A 13,573-nucleotide genomic window follows, 5' to 3' on the forward strand; every position below is an offset into this window, starting at 1 on the left:
CTAATTCCAGAACATTTTTGTCACCCTATAAAGAAACCCTATACCCATTAGCAGTCATTCTAAATTTACATTTTAACAAAATTTACTTTGGGGCTAGGGGTTGGTTGTTGGTTGGTTGTTTTTGAGATAGTCTGGCTTTGTCACCCAAGCCAGAATGCAGTGGCGTGACCTTGGCTCACTGCAGTCGTGACCTCCTGGGCTCAAGAGATCCTCCTGCCTCAGTCCCCTAAGTACCTGGGACTACAGGCGTGTGCCTCAATCAATATCCAGCTATTTTTTTTTGTTTTTTTTGTTTTTTTTTGTAAAGACATCTCACTATTTTGCAAAATTTTCTACAGGTTTTATTATCATTATTATTATTATTATTATTTGGTAACAACTTTTTTTTTTTTGGAGACAGTCTCTCTGTCGCCGAGGCTGGAGTGCAGTGGTGCGGGCTCAGCTCACTGCAACCTCCACCTTCTGGGTTCGAGTGATTTTTGTGCCTCATCCACCTGAGTAGCTGGGATTACAGGCGTGGGCCACTGTGCCCAGCTAATTTTTGTATTTTTAGTAGAGATGAGATTTCACCATGTTGCCCAGTCTGGTCTCAAATTCCTGACCTCAAGTCATCCGCCCACCTTGGCCTCCCAGAAAGTGCTGGGGTTACAGGCATGAGCCACTGAGCCTGGCCACAACCTTTTAAAACAAAAGCCACATAATTAACCTCAAAATTAAATTTTATCTGGGGAAAATACTATAGGATTGCTTAATTACCAAATAATTTCTGGCAATTCAGTTCCATAATGCTCAGATAAAAGTAAAAACTGAGTCAGCTTTCTAAAACCTTATTGTCTATTTATATCATACATTCAGATATTTTGAACAAGAGTTTAAGTCTTTGACACATAGTATCCAGATGATTTATAATTATTTACTATGCTTAATATAAGAGGAACTTCAAATTGACTATGTAAGTTCTAGATTATGTGTTTAGAGTCTAATGTAAGGAAACCTCACCACCAGCATGAAGATTCTTTATTTGCTATGTTAGAATTATTTTTTTAACCATTTACCAAAGCTCTACTGACTTTATTTCATTAAATCATTTAGTGCTTTTTATTTTTACAGTCGTTGCTGCTCCTAGCTTACCTCATAAGGAATGGATCAGAGCGTGTTGTTACAAGTGCCAGAGAACACATTTATGATTTACGATCCCTGGAAAATTACCACTTTGTAGGTGAGCAATAGAAAAACCTTATAAGCAAATTAAAACAGTAGTTGGAGTTGTCAGTCACCTGAACCAGCTTAGAAGCTTCTCTGCTCTAATTAGAATGTGACTGTTGCTGGTTGTGTGACGAGTGCAGAATCCAAGACGTGGGGCCCTAGAGTATTAATTAGTGAAGACAAGAACTTGCAGAAAAGACTGGCTAATAACAACAGAACCAACACAACATGAGTGTTCGGGTTTATATTAAAATATGCACTGGAGACTGGTCCCCTGTGGTGTCCATAAAGGAATAGCTTTAATCATATGGGAAGAAAAGGTTAGAGCTCCAAAACACACACATCTGTTTGAAGCTGGGTTTTTTTTCCCTCCCACCAAATAATATTTACTGTGCAAAGGCAGCAAGGCCACAGTGTGTTTTGAATGTGAAAGAGGCTGGAGAATGAAGCACATTTCATTTTGTAGCATACCCCAGTTGTAAGCACTTTAAAAATTCAGTTTTTGAGCTACACTAAAACCTGATAATTAGTGTTCCAGACTTGTACTGGAGAAACCAAGACATTTGTATGCTTTTCAGTTATTAACATGCTAAAGTGATTCTTCCTTTGGTTTGTTTTCTTAAAATATGATAGAAAAACACAATAGCACTTATGGATATGTCTATGTTGTGTGGTCATCATCAGTAATCCTTTTTAGTGAATCTTTAATTGACCTTGCATAGTACCGTTATCTGTGGTCCTTTTTAGTTCATCTTTACATGCTCTTATAAGCCAGAATTCCATTTTAGAACTTATAATTTGCTGAGGAGGAAATGACAAAGTTAAATAGCACAACTTGCTTCTTTTTATTGTTTTTTTAATATTGAAGTTGGTTTCTTGTGTTGAAGTTTTTGTGTCTGTTTTTTTATCTTAAAGAGCTTGATACATATTAAGTGAATTCTTAGGTCTTGCTTCTCTCTTACCATCCTCATAGATGAGCATGGCAAGGATCAAGGTATAAATATTCGACAGAAGGTGAAGGAATTGGTTGAATTTGCCCAGGATGACGATAGACTTCGTGAAGAGCGAAAGAAAGCAAAGAAGAACAAAGACAAGTATGTTGGGGTTTCCTCAGACAGTGTTGGAGGATTCAGATACAGTGAGTATCAAAGACAAGCTGACACCTAAGCATCAGCTTAACTTCTTGAGTATATTTTAAGAATCAGTGAAATACCAAAGACCAAAATGCTAATTTTCTTTTCTAGGAATACATAGAATACTAAAATACACACAGTACTAATTTTGGCTTCTACTATCACATGAATCTTCCTATTTTTTAACTTGTGGGTTTGGCAATAGGATTTTAACCGTTAATGGCTAATTAAATGACTGCATACTTTGTGGTGACATACAGAGATTAAAACAGATGTATACCCTTCCCTCTTAGGATTACCATTCTTTTAAAAAGAAGGGGGAAGAAAGTTTCTATAACTTAGAGTTTAGAGTATAAAAATACAAAGTTTGATCAGGAGATTCATCTTTCTAATTTGAAACCCCAATCTAGCTGTATTTTTGGCCCAAACCAGATAAGCTTCCTGTCAGTCATTCCAGCCTCAGTCTCTCTTTCCTTATTTAAGCATTGCATAATTTGACATATAAAAGATGACTGACAGTACTCTCAGATTTTCATCTAGGCCTATTGCTTTGTTTATTCTTCCCAATACATTTAAGAGGAGCTAGAACATTCATCTTTCATGTTTATTTTTAATGTAATAATGTAGTTTCTCTAAAATAGGGCATAGGTGCTTGAAGCAGATACGCAAAATCAGAACTGTCTTTCACGGCATGTCCCTTTGGACTTGTTCTGTCTTCTGTGAGCTGTGACAATCTCTTGGTCATTTTGTGTATATGCAGACAGACCAGTGCTGTGTATCTTAGCAGCTGTTCACTGAGGCTCTCCAGCTCCTCCCAACCATATATGTTTATATTTGGATTATATTGAGGTCTCGTATCTCCTTCAGTGGAACCAAGTAAAAATCTTAACATATAAAATATACTTACTAATTTGTTCCTCTGCTTTCCGCTCTCAAAAAATACTGCATTTAGGTAGCTGTTTAAGGATGTTTCTAACAGCAGAAAAATTCCCTTTTTTATATTGAAACATCATATGCAAGTCAGGTTTTTCTTTTTCTTTCTTTTTTTTTTTTTTTTGACAGGGCTAATTCATAGGCAGTGCAACCAGAGTCAGCCACAAGTCAGTTTTTGAATTGGGCGAAAGTATTTCTCCTAAAGCATATAAATAATGTTTTGGAGTTTCTATTTGGGGAAGTCTGAAGCTTTTGGATTATTTACCCAAGTAGTAATTTTATTCTTTAGCTTTTTGAAAGTAGTTATAGCAACTTAATGTGTTTTTAATAGAAATTGCTATTTGAAACTTATTTCCACACTATTCTTGCTTGTATCTTTCTTTTTGCCAGTATGATATATAATTATATCAGCTAAACTTAGAAAATTGAATATGTTTTCAAACTCAAGTCACAATGCACTAACTGCAGCATCTGTATTAAAGGTAGAGTTGGATATCCTGTGTGTTTGCATCACATTCTTTTGCTAAGTTATTGTTCATGGTTTATATTATTCAGACTTAACTAATCACTATTAGCAGTTTTGTGTTTTTTCTTTTCTTTTTGAGATGGAGTCTCGCTCTGTCGTCCAGGCTGGAATGCAGTGGCACCATTTCAGCTCACTGCAAGCTCTGCCTCCCGGGTTCACACCATTCTCCTGCCTCAGCCTCCCGAGTAGCTGGGATTACAGGCACCCACCACCACGCCCAGCTAATTTTTTGTATTTTTAGTAGAGATGGGGTTTCACCATGTTGGCTAGGATGGTCTCGATCTCCTGACCTTGTGATCTGCCCGCCTCAGCCTCCCAAAGTGCTGGGATTATAGGCGTGAGCAACTGTGCCCGGCCTGTCTTCCTTCCTTCCTTCCTTCCTTCCTTCCTTCCTTCCTTCCTTCCTTCCTACCTTCCTTCCCTCCCTCCCTCCCTCCCTCCCTCCCTCCCTCTCCTTCTCTCTCTTTCTTTCTTTCTCTCTCTCTCTCCCTCCCTCCCTCCCTCCCTCCCTTCCGTCCGTCCGTCCGTCCGTCCGTCCGTCCTTCCTTCCTTCCTTCCCTCCCTCCCTTTCTTCTCGCTCTGTCACCCAGGCTGGAGTGCAGTGGTGCAATCTCAGCTCACTGCAACCTCCGCCTCCCAGGTTCAAGTGATTCTCCTGCCTCATCCTCCTGACAAGCTGGGACTACAGGCGGGAGCCACCATGCCTTGCTAATTTTTGTATTTTTAGTAGAGACAGGGTTTCACCATGTCAGCCAGGCTGGTCTCAAACTCCTGACTTCAAGTGATCCGCCCACCTCAGCCTCCCAAAGTGCTGGGATTAGAGGCGTGAGCCACCATGTCCGGCCAGTTTTGTGTTTTTTCATTCTGACATTAGATAATGTCTTGCCAGTGTCCAGTATCTTTAGCACTAATTCAGTATGATACTGACCATGCTAATCAGTTTGGTTTTCATCCACTTCCATTTTTTGCGCAAATGTGTTTCTTTCCAAAGTCTAGTTCATCGCACTGTTGTTGAATGTACATACACATGGTTGGAAAATCACTTATTTTTAAAAAATCATCCTGTTTTAAATTTTGTCTAGAAAACTTCATTTTGTCGTGATTTCTTTAAGTTGGTGGTCACTTCCAGATTCAGTAAATATGTTAAAATCCTTAAACACAGAAAATTTTAGCCTTGCAATTTTAGCAGGCAATTCAGCAGAATGATTTTGTTCAATCTCCAAAGGCTGTGTATCGTATCCTTTTAGATCCTATAAGCAAAAGTTCAACACAAAAGCTTCATTAGCCACTTTTCAGTTATTTCGTTGTTCCTCATTGTCCTTCTTTTCTTCCAACCTGCCTTAATTTTGAATGTTTTCTTTTTTTAAAAAACCTCGCGTGCTCTCTGTACCTTCTACTCTTACTTCTTAAGTTGAATTTGGACATGGAAATAAAAGAATTTCATTTTGTGTCCGTAATTCCTATGTCTCCTTCAGGGCCCTAAGGGCAAGGACTAAAACAAATCTTGACATTTTGGGTTTTTTGTTTACTGCCAGGATCTATTCTCTGCATTCGCAAATTCACACAGAGGCTCTAGGTTTCGCCAGTCTCTGCATATGTTTGGAATGGATGTTTGAATTGGTTGACACTGTTCTGAACTACTGTTTGAGCATACTTCCTGATTCTAGCGTGTGTAGTTTTTGGTAGTTAGAGTAATCCTTTCTTTGTACAGTAATGACGGAATGCTTTCCCATCCTTTGAAAATTCATTGAATTATTATTTTAGTTTGATACTGAGGAATGACAGTTATTGAGACCGTTTAGCTTATTGGGACATGTGGCATTCAGAGTGGAGTTCCCTCAGATTGTATTTTTTAAGACACTGTTGCTATCCAATACTTTTCTGAAAATTGGGAAACCATTAAGGGACAGGAATAAAATATAACATATTAAGTGGCTTTTGTAAAAACAGAAAGATTTTCATTTCTCTTTTGCTTATATAGCTTGTGTTGGTTTTGTGTTTTCCACTGCTCCTTTCAGTAGCCTTTAAGAATTTCCTGATATGCCGTGCTGTGCATTAAGGTTGTGTAAGTATTCATAAACAAAAGCTTTTGAATCTGCATTCCTGCCACTTAATGACTGGCATTACATGCTATGCCTTGCTGTAATTGTGTTGATTCAGCACTGTGGGAGCTTTCTGTTTTCCTTTGAAAATGATTTTATTATGAGGAAAAGCCTGAGAAATAAGGACTTGTAGATACCTTTTGAATTTAATGTCCTTAGAGTTGCTTGTTTTTTAATGCTCTATATAGGTGAAAGATATGATCCTGAGCCCAAATCAAAATGGGATGAGGAGTGGGATAAAAACAAGAGTGCTTTTCCATTCAGTGATAAATTAGGTGAGCTGAGTGATAAAATTGGAAGCACAATTGATGACACCATCAGCAAGTTCCGGAGGAAAGATAGAGAAGACTCTCCAGAAAGATGCAGGTATTTTAACACTTTGTCTCCCAGGTCTCTTAGAAAGAGTCCTAAATTTATGCCACTGGGTTTTTGGTTTTTTGTTGGTTTTGTTTGGGGTATTAACATTATCTGAAATTGGGCCTTTTTTTTTTTTTTTTTTTAAATAGACTTCATTTGTTTTTAGAGCAATTTAAGCTCACAGAAAAATTGTGCATAAAGTACAGAGAGTTGCCATATGTCCATTTCCCCTTCATAACAGGTTCTGTGAACATCTTGCATTACTATGGTACATTTGTTGACAATTGAAAAGTCAGTATTGATACACTTATTAACTAAAGTCTGTAGTTTACATTGGGGTTTCCTATATTATACACTTCTATGGGTTTTGACAAATGCATAATATTTCTCATTACTGTGTCTTATAGAATAGTTTCACTGCCCTAAATATGCCCTGTGCCGAAATGTGGAACAAGTCTTAAATGTGCAAGTCATCCTTGCACAGGGGGCTTGCTAATCTTCCCTGTATTATTCTGGTTTTAGTATGTGTGCTGCCGAAGCAAGCGCTGTGTAACTATTTTTAAGATGCTAGGTTATACACTACTTGCAATTAGTATTGACATACTTTCCATGTTGCCAGTGTCTACTTATTTTTGAAGTTGATCCTGTGTATTTTTTTTTTTTTTTTTTTTTTTTTTTTTGAGGCAGAGTCTCGCTCTGTCACCCAGGCTGGTAGTCTTCCCTTGGATATTTTTTCCCCAGTAAAAACTTGTATAGATTATTTTGCATTTGGACCTTAGATGATCCAGGGACCTAAGATGTTGAGGGATAATGAAGTTTATATATTAAGTTTAATTAAACATAAGTTAAAGGATTTGAAATTTAGTGCTTCCTTGACATTTCATTATGATTCTGTGTCAGTGTATACCAGAAAAACAATCCAAATGGATTTTGAACTGGTTTTTGAGAGCAGATCTGTATTTTTATAAACTACATTTTCTGATGGTAGGGCATTCGTATTTCATTTTACATGGAACAATACTTTGAACTTTGCAGCAATCACTTTTGTTCTTACCTACCAGTATAGTTATAAACCAATTTTTCTGACAATATAAAGGGTAATGCATATAGCACTTAATTTACAAAGCAAATTTTACTTTGTAAATTTGACCCTTATCATTTGTGCCTCACAATATCTACTAGAGTAGCATAAGAATTTTGCCTTTATTGTTTATAAGTAAAACCTAAGACCCAGTCACACTGTGTGGAATTGCCTAAGTAACACAGTTAGTGATGGAACCAAGCCTTCAAGTGAGTTCTCGTAACTAAATACCATCTCTTTTTTTTTTGCCTTGTGCCAAAAATCTTAATAATTCAGAATTAGGGATCATTAAAAAGAGGCCCAAACAAAAATACAATCTAATTAGTGTATTTTTAGGATATTTTCCTATCTTTTAAATCCCTGGAATGTCTCTTCAGGAAATACCAACAGAATAATGACCATAATTTCAATAATGTTTTCCAAACCAAGCCAAAACTTATACAGGCCACAAAAACATTAATAAAGAAAACAACTCCATATATTTGAAATGGGCACCATTTCCCTCCCAATGTTTAGTGTTTATAATTATCATATGCATACTTTTTCAGTATAAAAAAGCTAGATATATAGTTGTAAAATAGTTTTATTCAAAGTGCTAAAAATAAGTTCTGGCTCTTCAAAGATCACATTCCAGTTTTTCAAACAGTCTTGAAAAAGAGGCATTCCAGGGCAGGCTCAGTTCCATCACGAGCTGTGTTACTTTAGGCAGGTCCACACAGTCTGATTGGGTCTTAGATTTTACTTATAAACAATAAGGCTGTGTAGGCTGGTTAGAAATCTGTGTGTGTTCTGTATTGTTACTTTCTCTCCTTTGCCCTTCTATCCTTAGTTTTTTTCTTTCTTTGTCTCCCTTCTTTTATTTCTGTTTCTCCCATGATTTTTATTTTTTATGTTGCCTCTAAGACAGGATCTCCTAGAGCTTCTAAATCTTTAATGAGTATTTAGGTTTAAAAGAGTGAAAATGCAGGGAACATGATTTATCATGATAATGATAGGACACACCAGGAACTTTTGATCTTAAAGTATGTGTGAGAGAAGAGTAGATTTTTTGACAAAGTTGCATGTGACCTCTATCTCAATGGCACGTTACCTGAATTTCATACTTACTGGTTCACTATTACATTCAGGAATTCTTGAACATTGATCAGATATGGAGCTTCCATTTATTTCATTGTGTGCTAGTCAGATTTATATTTTCAACTTGTAAACAAATTAATTTGCACTGAAATAAAATTGGGCACCAAAAAAGTAAGAAATTTCAGTTTTACTTATAGGACTGATGGGAATCTTCAGGTCATTTGTTGTTGAGAAATTAGTAAGGGCTTTTGAATGCGTATCAGAACTTGTAGGTTCCTATTTAACCTCTTTGCTCTGTGTGGGAAGTCATTCTTGTTGATCTTTGATTTATACAAGTTCCAAGTTGGTTTATATTTAAGTACAAGTTGCTGTGGTTCAGTCTGAGGTAATTGTATCAGCAGTAGTCATAGTTTAAAGGAGAATTTTAAATATTATATTCCAGGATATTTATAAATTAAACCACCTGCTCTAAAATTAAGTAGTATAGGTAATGGAACATGTTTCAAGTAATTTTTTTCTCTCTTTCTGTCTCCTACTTACATCATAAAAAAACCCAATGACTTGTTCCTGGAGAACAGACTAGGGCTGATATTTTCATTCCTAGCATATGAAAAACGCAGGTTTTTACTCTTTAGTTTTTAAAATCTTTTTCACTATTAAAGAAAAAGGAAAGAAAATTTTTTTGAATGTGGCTGAAGGATAATTATCTTTAAAATATTTTAAATATAGTTGTTTTCTATAAAGCATTTTCTATAGTTATGTAAAAGTTTGATCTCCTGATACTATAGTAAAATAGCACAGTTGTAAAGTGCATTCCCTTATATTTTCATGCATTTACAGATGAGAGTTTAATTATTTGAATTAAGACGTATGACTTTTTTTAGCATTTTAATATTGAAATTTTAATATTATGTACATATATTAGTCTTTGAGAGTTGATGCAGAATTGTGTTATAAAAGTGGAACTATAGCTATTTGCACACAATCCATGTCAAGAAAATAATCATCAGATGCAAGTGTTTGAACTCTCAGGGTCTTATCGTGGATTCTGATACCATATCCTGCTATTTTATTTTTAAATTAAGCTTAAATCTGTAATAAACAAAAACTTGAATTATTTTGACATTTTTTATTTATGCACATTTATGTAAATACTTTTTTGTAGCAGTGTTTTAGACTTATATAGGATATTCTCTGTGTTCCCACTTCCCCTCCCCAGCACACGCATATTATTATTCAGACAGCTTAGATAACATTCTGTTGATCCCTGTCAAATAGTCAAAGTATGAAATTTTGGAGTTACTGCATTTGAAATTCTTTAGCTCAAATCACTAAGGGACCCATTTTAAAATAATCCCATCTTATTATTTTGCTTCATTTTTAATATCTTTTAGCGACAGCGATGAGGAAAAGAAAGCGAGAAGAGGCAGATCTCCCAAAGGTGAATTCAAAGATGAAGAGGAGACTGTGACGACAAAGCATATTCATATCACACAGGCCACAGAGACCACCACAACCAGACACAAGCGCACAGCAAATCCTTCCAAAACCATTGATCTTGGAGCAGCAGCACATTACACAGGGGACAAAGCAAGTCCAGATCAGAATGCTGCAACCCACACACCTCAGTCTTCAGTTAAGGTGGGAATGGCAGTAGTTTACACATTATACACGGTTTTATTTTTATAAACCACTCTTAGAATTTCTGCATTAGTAGGCTTGGGCATTTCTAGACAATCATATTAATTATATATCATCTGGCATGTATTACCCAGAGACATTAATAAGAAGAAATCTCTTTGAGGGAAGAAACCTGTCCAATTGCTGAATAATTGTCTGGGTACTTTCTATGAAAGTAGAAATGGCACTTTTGGTTCATTTGGGGAAGGTTGTGCATCAGAATGTAGTGCATCTGTTCCCTTCTAGACAACACTGGTTACCAACCACAAGTAGATTCACTAAAGAAAACATTGGAAGTATTTGGAAGTTTTAAGAAATGACAAACGAGGGAGTAAGAAGAGATATATAGGAGCAAGTTATCTCATTTAATGTAGAAACATTGCCTATAAAGGCAGGTGTGTTTGCCTCACAGTCATTACTGATTGGTACCAGAAGAAGCACTGCCTCTTGTACCATCTTCGTTTGTTTTTATTTACCATAGACATGAAATCCACCTGCTAGGCCAAACCCTAGTCTTTTCAGCAGAAATCTGCCAAAGGGGGAGATTTGCCTCAAAAGACTAAATTATTGTTTTTATCACTTTCCCCCACTACTGTTTCCCCAGTTTGTGTCTTTGCAAGAGAACTACAAGCTGGGAAAAACAATTTTCTAATGTATCCAGCAAATTGTAGCTGACTCTAAAAATAAAACTAGGCCTACTTAGTTGCAATAACAAATACCGTGTCAGCTTTTGCCAGATATCTGTATAATTTTTTTAATAATAGAGACTTTTATCACGTATCTTAAAAGATTTTAAATAACAGTTTGTAGTATAGCCTGAATATATGACACTGTGCAATAAATATTTTATATTTGTAGTACAGGCTTCTTCTTTTTTGTTTTCATTTACCCTTCTCCCCCACCAAAATGTCTAGAAGGTTGAAGTTACTTAACTCATTTGAATCTCTTTTTAAAGGTGTTTTGGAATCACAGTATATAGTATTTTAATCTTCCAAGTTCAAATCAACATGCCTAGGATCTTAGTGTTTCCCCATTGCCTAATAATTGAGTTCTAATTTAGCATGTATGTATCGAACATACAGGACATAGGTATTTTGGTATCAGGGTGCTTATTAGCTCTGTGGAGAAGACAAAAATAGTATTACAGGTATAGGCCTCACAGTTTAGTTTGGGAACTAAATATGAAACAGATTCCAGAATATATCAGATAACATAGAATTACACTAACTTGTGTGATACACAAACAATAAGTGTTGCTAAGATTCATAGAAATTTAGAGCTGTTTAGGATCTTGACCTCTAATCCAGTGGATCTCAAGCCTTGGAATTATCTAGAGAGCTTTCTCGTAAACAGGCCAAGGTCTTGGCCTTTTTATTTTATACCTGGGCAATTATGACTCAATATATTGTATGGGACTGGTACATATGCTAGGATTTTGTTTTTTTTTTTTTAAATGAACTGATAATAGCATTAAGATTTGAGTGGGATCTGGCACTTATGTTTTCCACAGTGAAGTGCAGTCAGAAAAGTGAGGTAGGAAACAAAGTGTCGATGTTAAGAGACTTTTTCACTGCTGGGAATGAAGTTACTTAAAGGTGCTTACTGCCTCTCCATGAGGATTCAGGTCAGTACTCTTTCTCCAGAAAACCCTACCCTTATTAAGCTAATTACAGGTATTTATGTCTAAATTGAGAATTAGAGATGGATAGAGCTGATTTTAGAAAAACAATCTTTTCTAAGCTCCTGAGTTATGTGTGTGTTTTCAGACTTCAGTGCCTAGCAGCAAGTCATCTGGTGACCTTGTTGATCTGTTTGATGGCACCAGCCAGTCAGCAGGTAAGCTTCTGCATTGGCCTTTTCTTTTTGGTAACCTTGGTTCGAGAGTCATTTTTTAAAATGCCAAATAAAAGATAGATTGAAAAATGAAATTATTTATTTGCATTGGGTTCATTTTTTATGTGAAATTAGTCTTGAGCATTACTTGGAATTATTGTGTTGTTACTTTTGCTTGTCTTTTTATATGTACACCCATTTCTCTAACTTATCCCTGATTTATACCTTTTTCTGACCGACCCTCAGACTAGCAAAACTTTATTTGTGGTCAATACTTATTGGTGGTTAATAATAGTATCCTCAATTCATTATCATACTTACATTTTAATGACTCCTCATAACCTGATGTGGTGCATCTTCCCTAATTAATAATAAATAGTATTTCAAGGCATCATATACTTTTCTAAAATTTTTCATCAAAGATTTTGGAATCTGTAGTTTCCATTTTTACTTTTTTAAGATTAACTTGGAGAAACAAAAAAATTGCATTTAAGCTGTTGCCTTTACTTTCTTTATAAGCAAAATGTACTACTCTGCACATTTTACCATCTTTCCCTAAATTTTAATTGCGGCTGCCTTGGGCATGCCTAGAGATCATTTAACTTTTTATTCTTTTAATTCAACAAATATTTGTCGAACCAGACACTGATCTGAGTGCTTGTAAATGTTAAAACAGAGTAGTTGTCCTCATGCAAAGGTCAAGTGGAGAAAATAATCATTAATCAGTTACAAATAGTTATCTAGTGATAAACAATGGCAAGTGCTTCAGTCAGAGGAATGACATTCTCTGAAAGTATGTAACTACCAAACATATTTAAAGAGGGCGGCTGGGCGCGGTGGCTCAAGCCTGTAATCCCAGCACTTTGGGAGGCTGAGGCGGGTGGATCACCTGAGATCAGAGTTCAAGACCAGTCTGGCCAACATGGTGAAACCCATCTCTACTAAAAATACAAAAATTAGCTGGGCATGTGGCAGGCACCTGTAATCCCAGCTACTTGGGAGGCTGAGGCAGGGGAATTGCTTGAACCCGGGAAGCGGATGTTGCAGTGAGCAGAGATCGCCCCATTGCATTCCAGCCTGGGTGACAACCGTGAAAAGCTCCATCTCAAAAAAAAAAAAGAGGGCTACAGCAAAAGAACTGTTTACCTTGAATTCTCATAGATGGGAAATCATCAGTCCCATCTATGGTTTGGGATTTCTTCAGTTTGATTTCTAGTATGTGCTAGATTTTGAGTCATTTCTGATCAGTTGTTTTCAAGAAAATTGGTATTTTTAGGGTTGCATTGGATGATTATGGAGTTTTAATGAACTATTGTGTGACATGTCAGAACAGCTTAACAAATACAACTTCTGTTTAAAGACAGTCTTTTCCAAGCCTAAGTTCATTTCGCATTAAAATGTAGACAGTAAGATTGGAGTATGACTAATGTGCAAAGTAAATTTATTATTCCCAGTTGTGTGTAATTATTTTTCAAAACCGAATTGTGGCTCTGCACAGTGGCTCACACCTGTAATCCCAGCACTTTGGGAGACTGAGGCAGGCAGATCGCCTGAGGTCAGGAGTTTGAGACCAGCATGGCCTGCTTGGTGAAATCCTGTCTCTACTAAAACTACAAAAATTAGCTGGGCGTGGTGATGGGCACCT

General features: G+C 36.4%; 1 protein-coding gene and 1 non-coding gene across 5 annotated transcripts in view; one reads left to right on the plus strand and one right to left on the minus strand.

The window, feature by feature from the left end:
• CLINT1 (clathrin interactor 1) overlaps positions 1 to 13,573 on the plus strand; it is a 72,576-nt gene that overhangs the window by 42,961 nt on the left and 16,042 nt on the right. For all 4 annotated transcript variants that reach the window (XM_008015155.3, XM_008015156.3, XM_073010554.1 and 1 more), the window contains exons 4-8: positions 1,111 to 1,219; positions 2,180 to 2,344; positions 6,089 to 6,266; positions 9,810 to 10,056; positions 11,862 to 11,931. In XM_008015155.3, the coding sequence (XP_008013346.2) occupies positions 1,111 to 1,219; positions 2,180 to 2,344; positions 6,089 to 6,266; positions 9,810 to 10,056; positions 11,862 to 11,931 (769 nt within the window). The remainder of the gene's footprint in view (positions 1 to 1,110; positions 1,220 to 2,179; positions 2,345 to 6,088; positions 6,267 to 9,809; positions 10,057 to 11,861; positions 11,932 to 13,573) is intronic.
• Positions 6,697 to 6,803, minus strand: LOC119618462 (U6 spliceosomal RNA). The gene has a single exon (XR_005234756.2). It is a non-coding gene; the product is annotated as a U6 spliceosomal RNA (small nuclear RNA).

Source organism: Chlorocebus sabaeus, chromosome 23 (assembly GCF_047675955.1).
Source record: "Chlorocebus sabaeus isolate Y175 chromosome 23, mChlSab1.0.hap1, whole genome shotgun sequence".
NCBI lineage: Eukaryota > Metazoa > Chordata > Mammalia > Primates > Cercopithecidae > Chlorocebus > Chlorocebus sabaeus.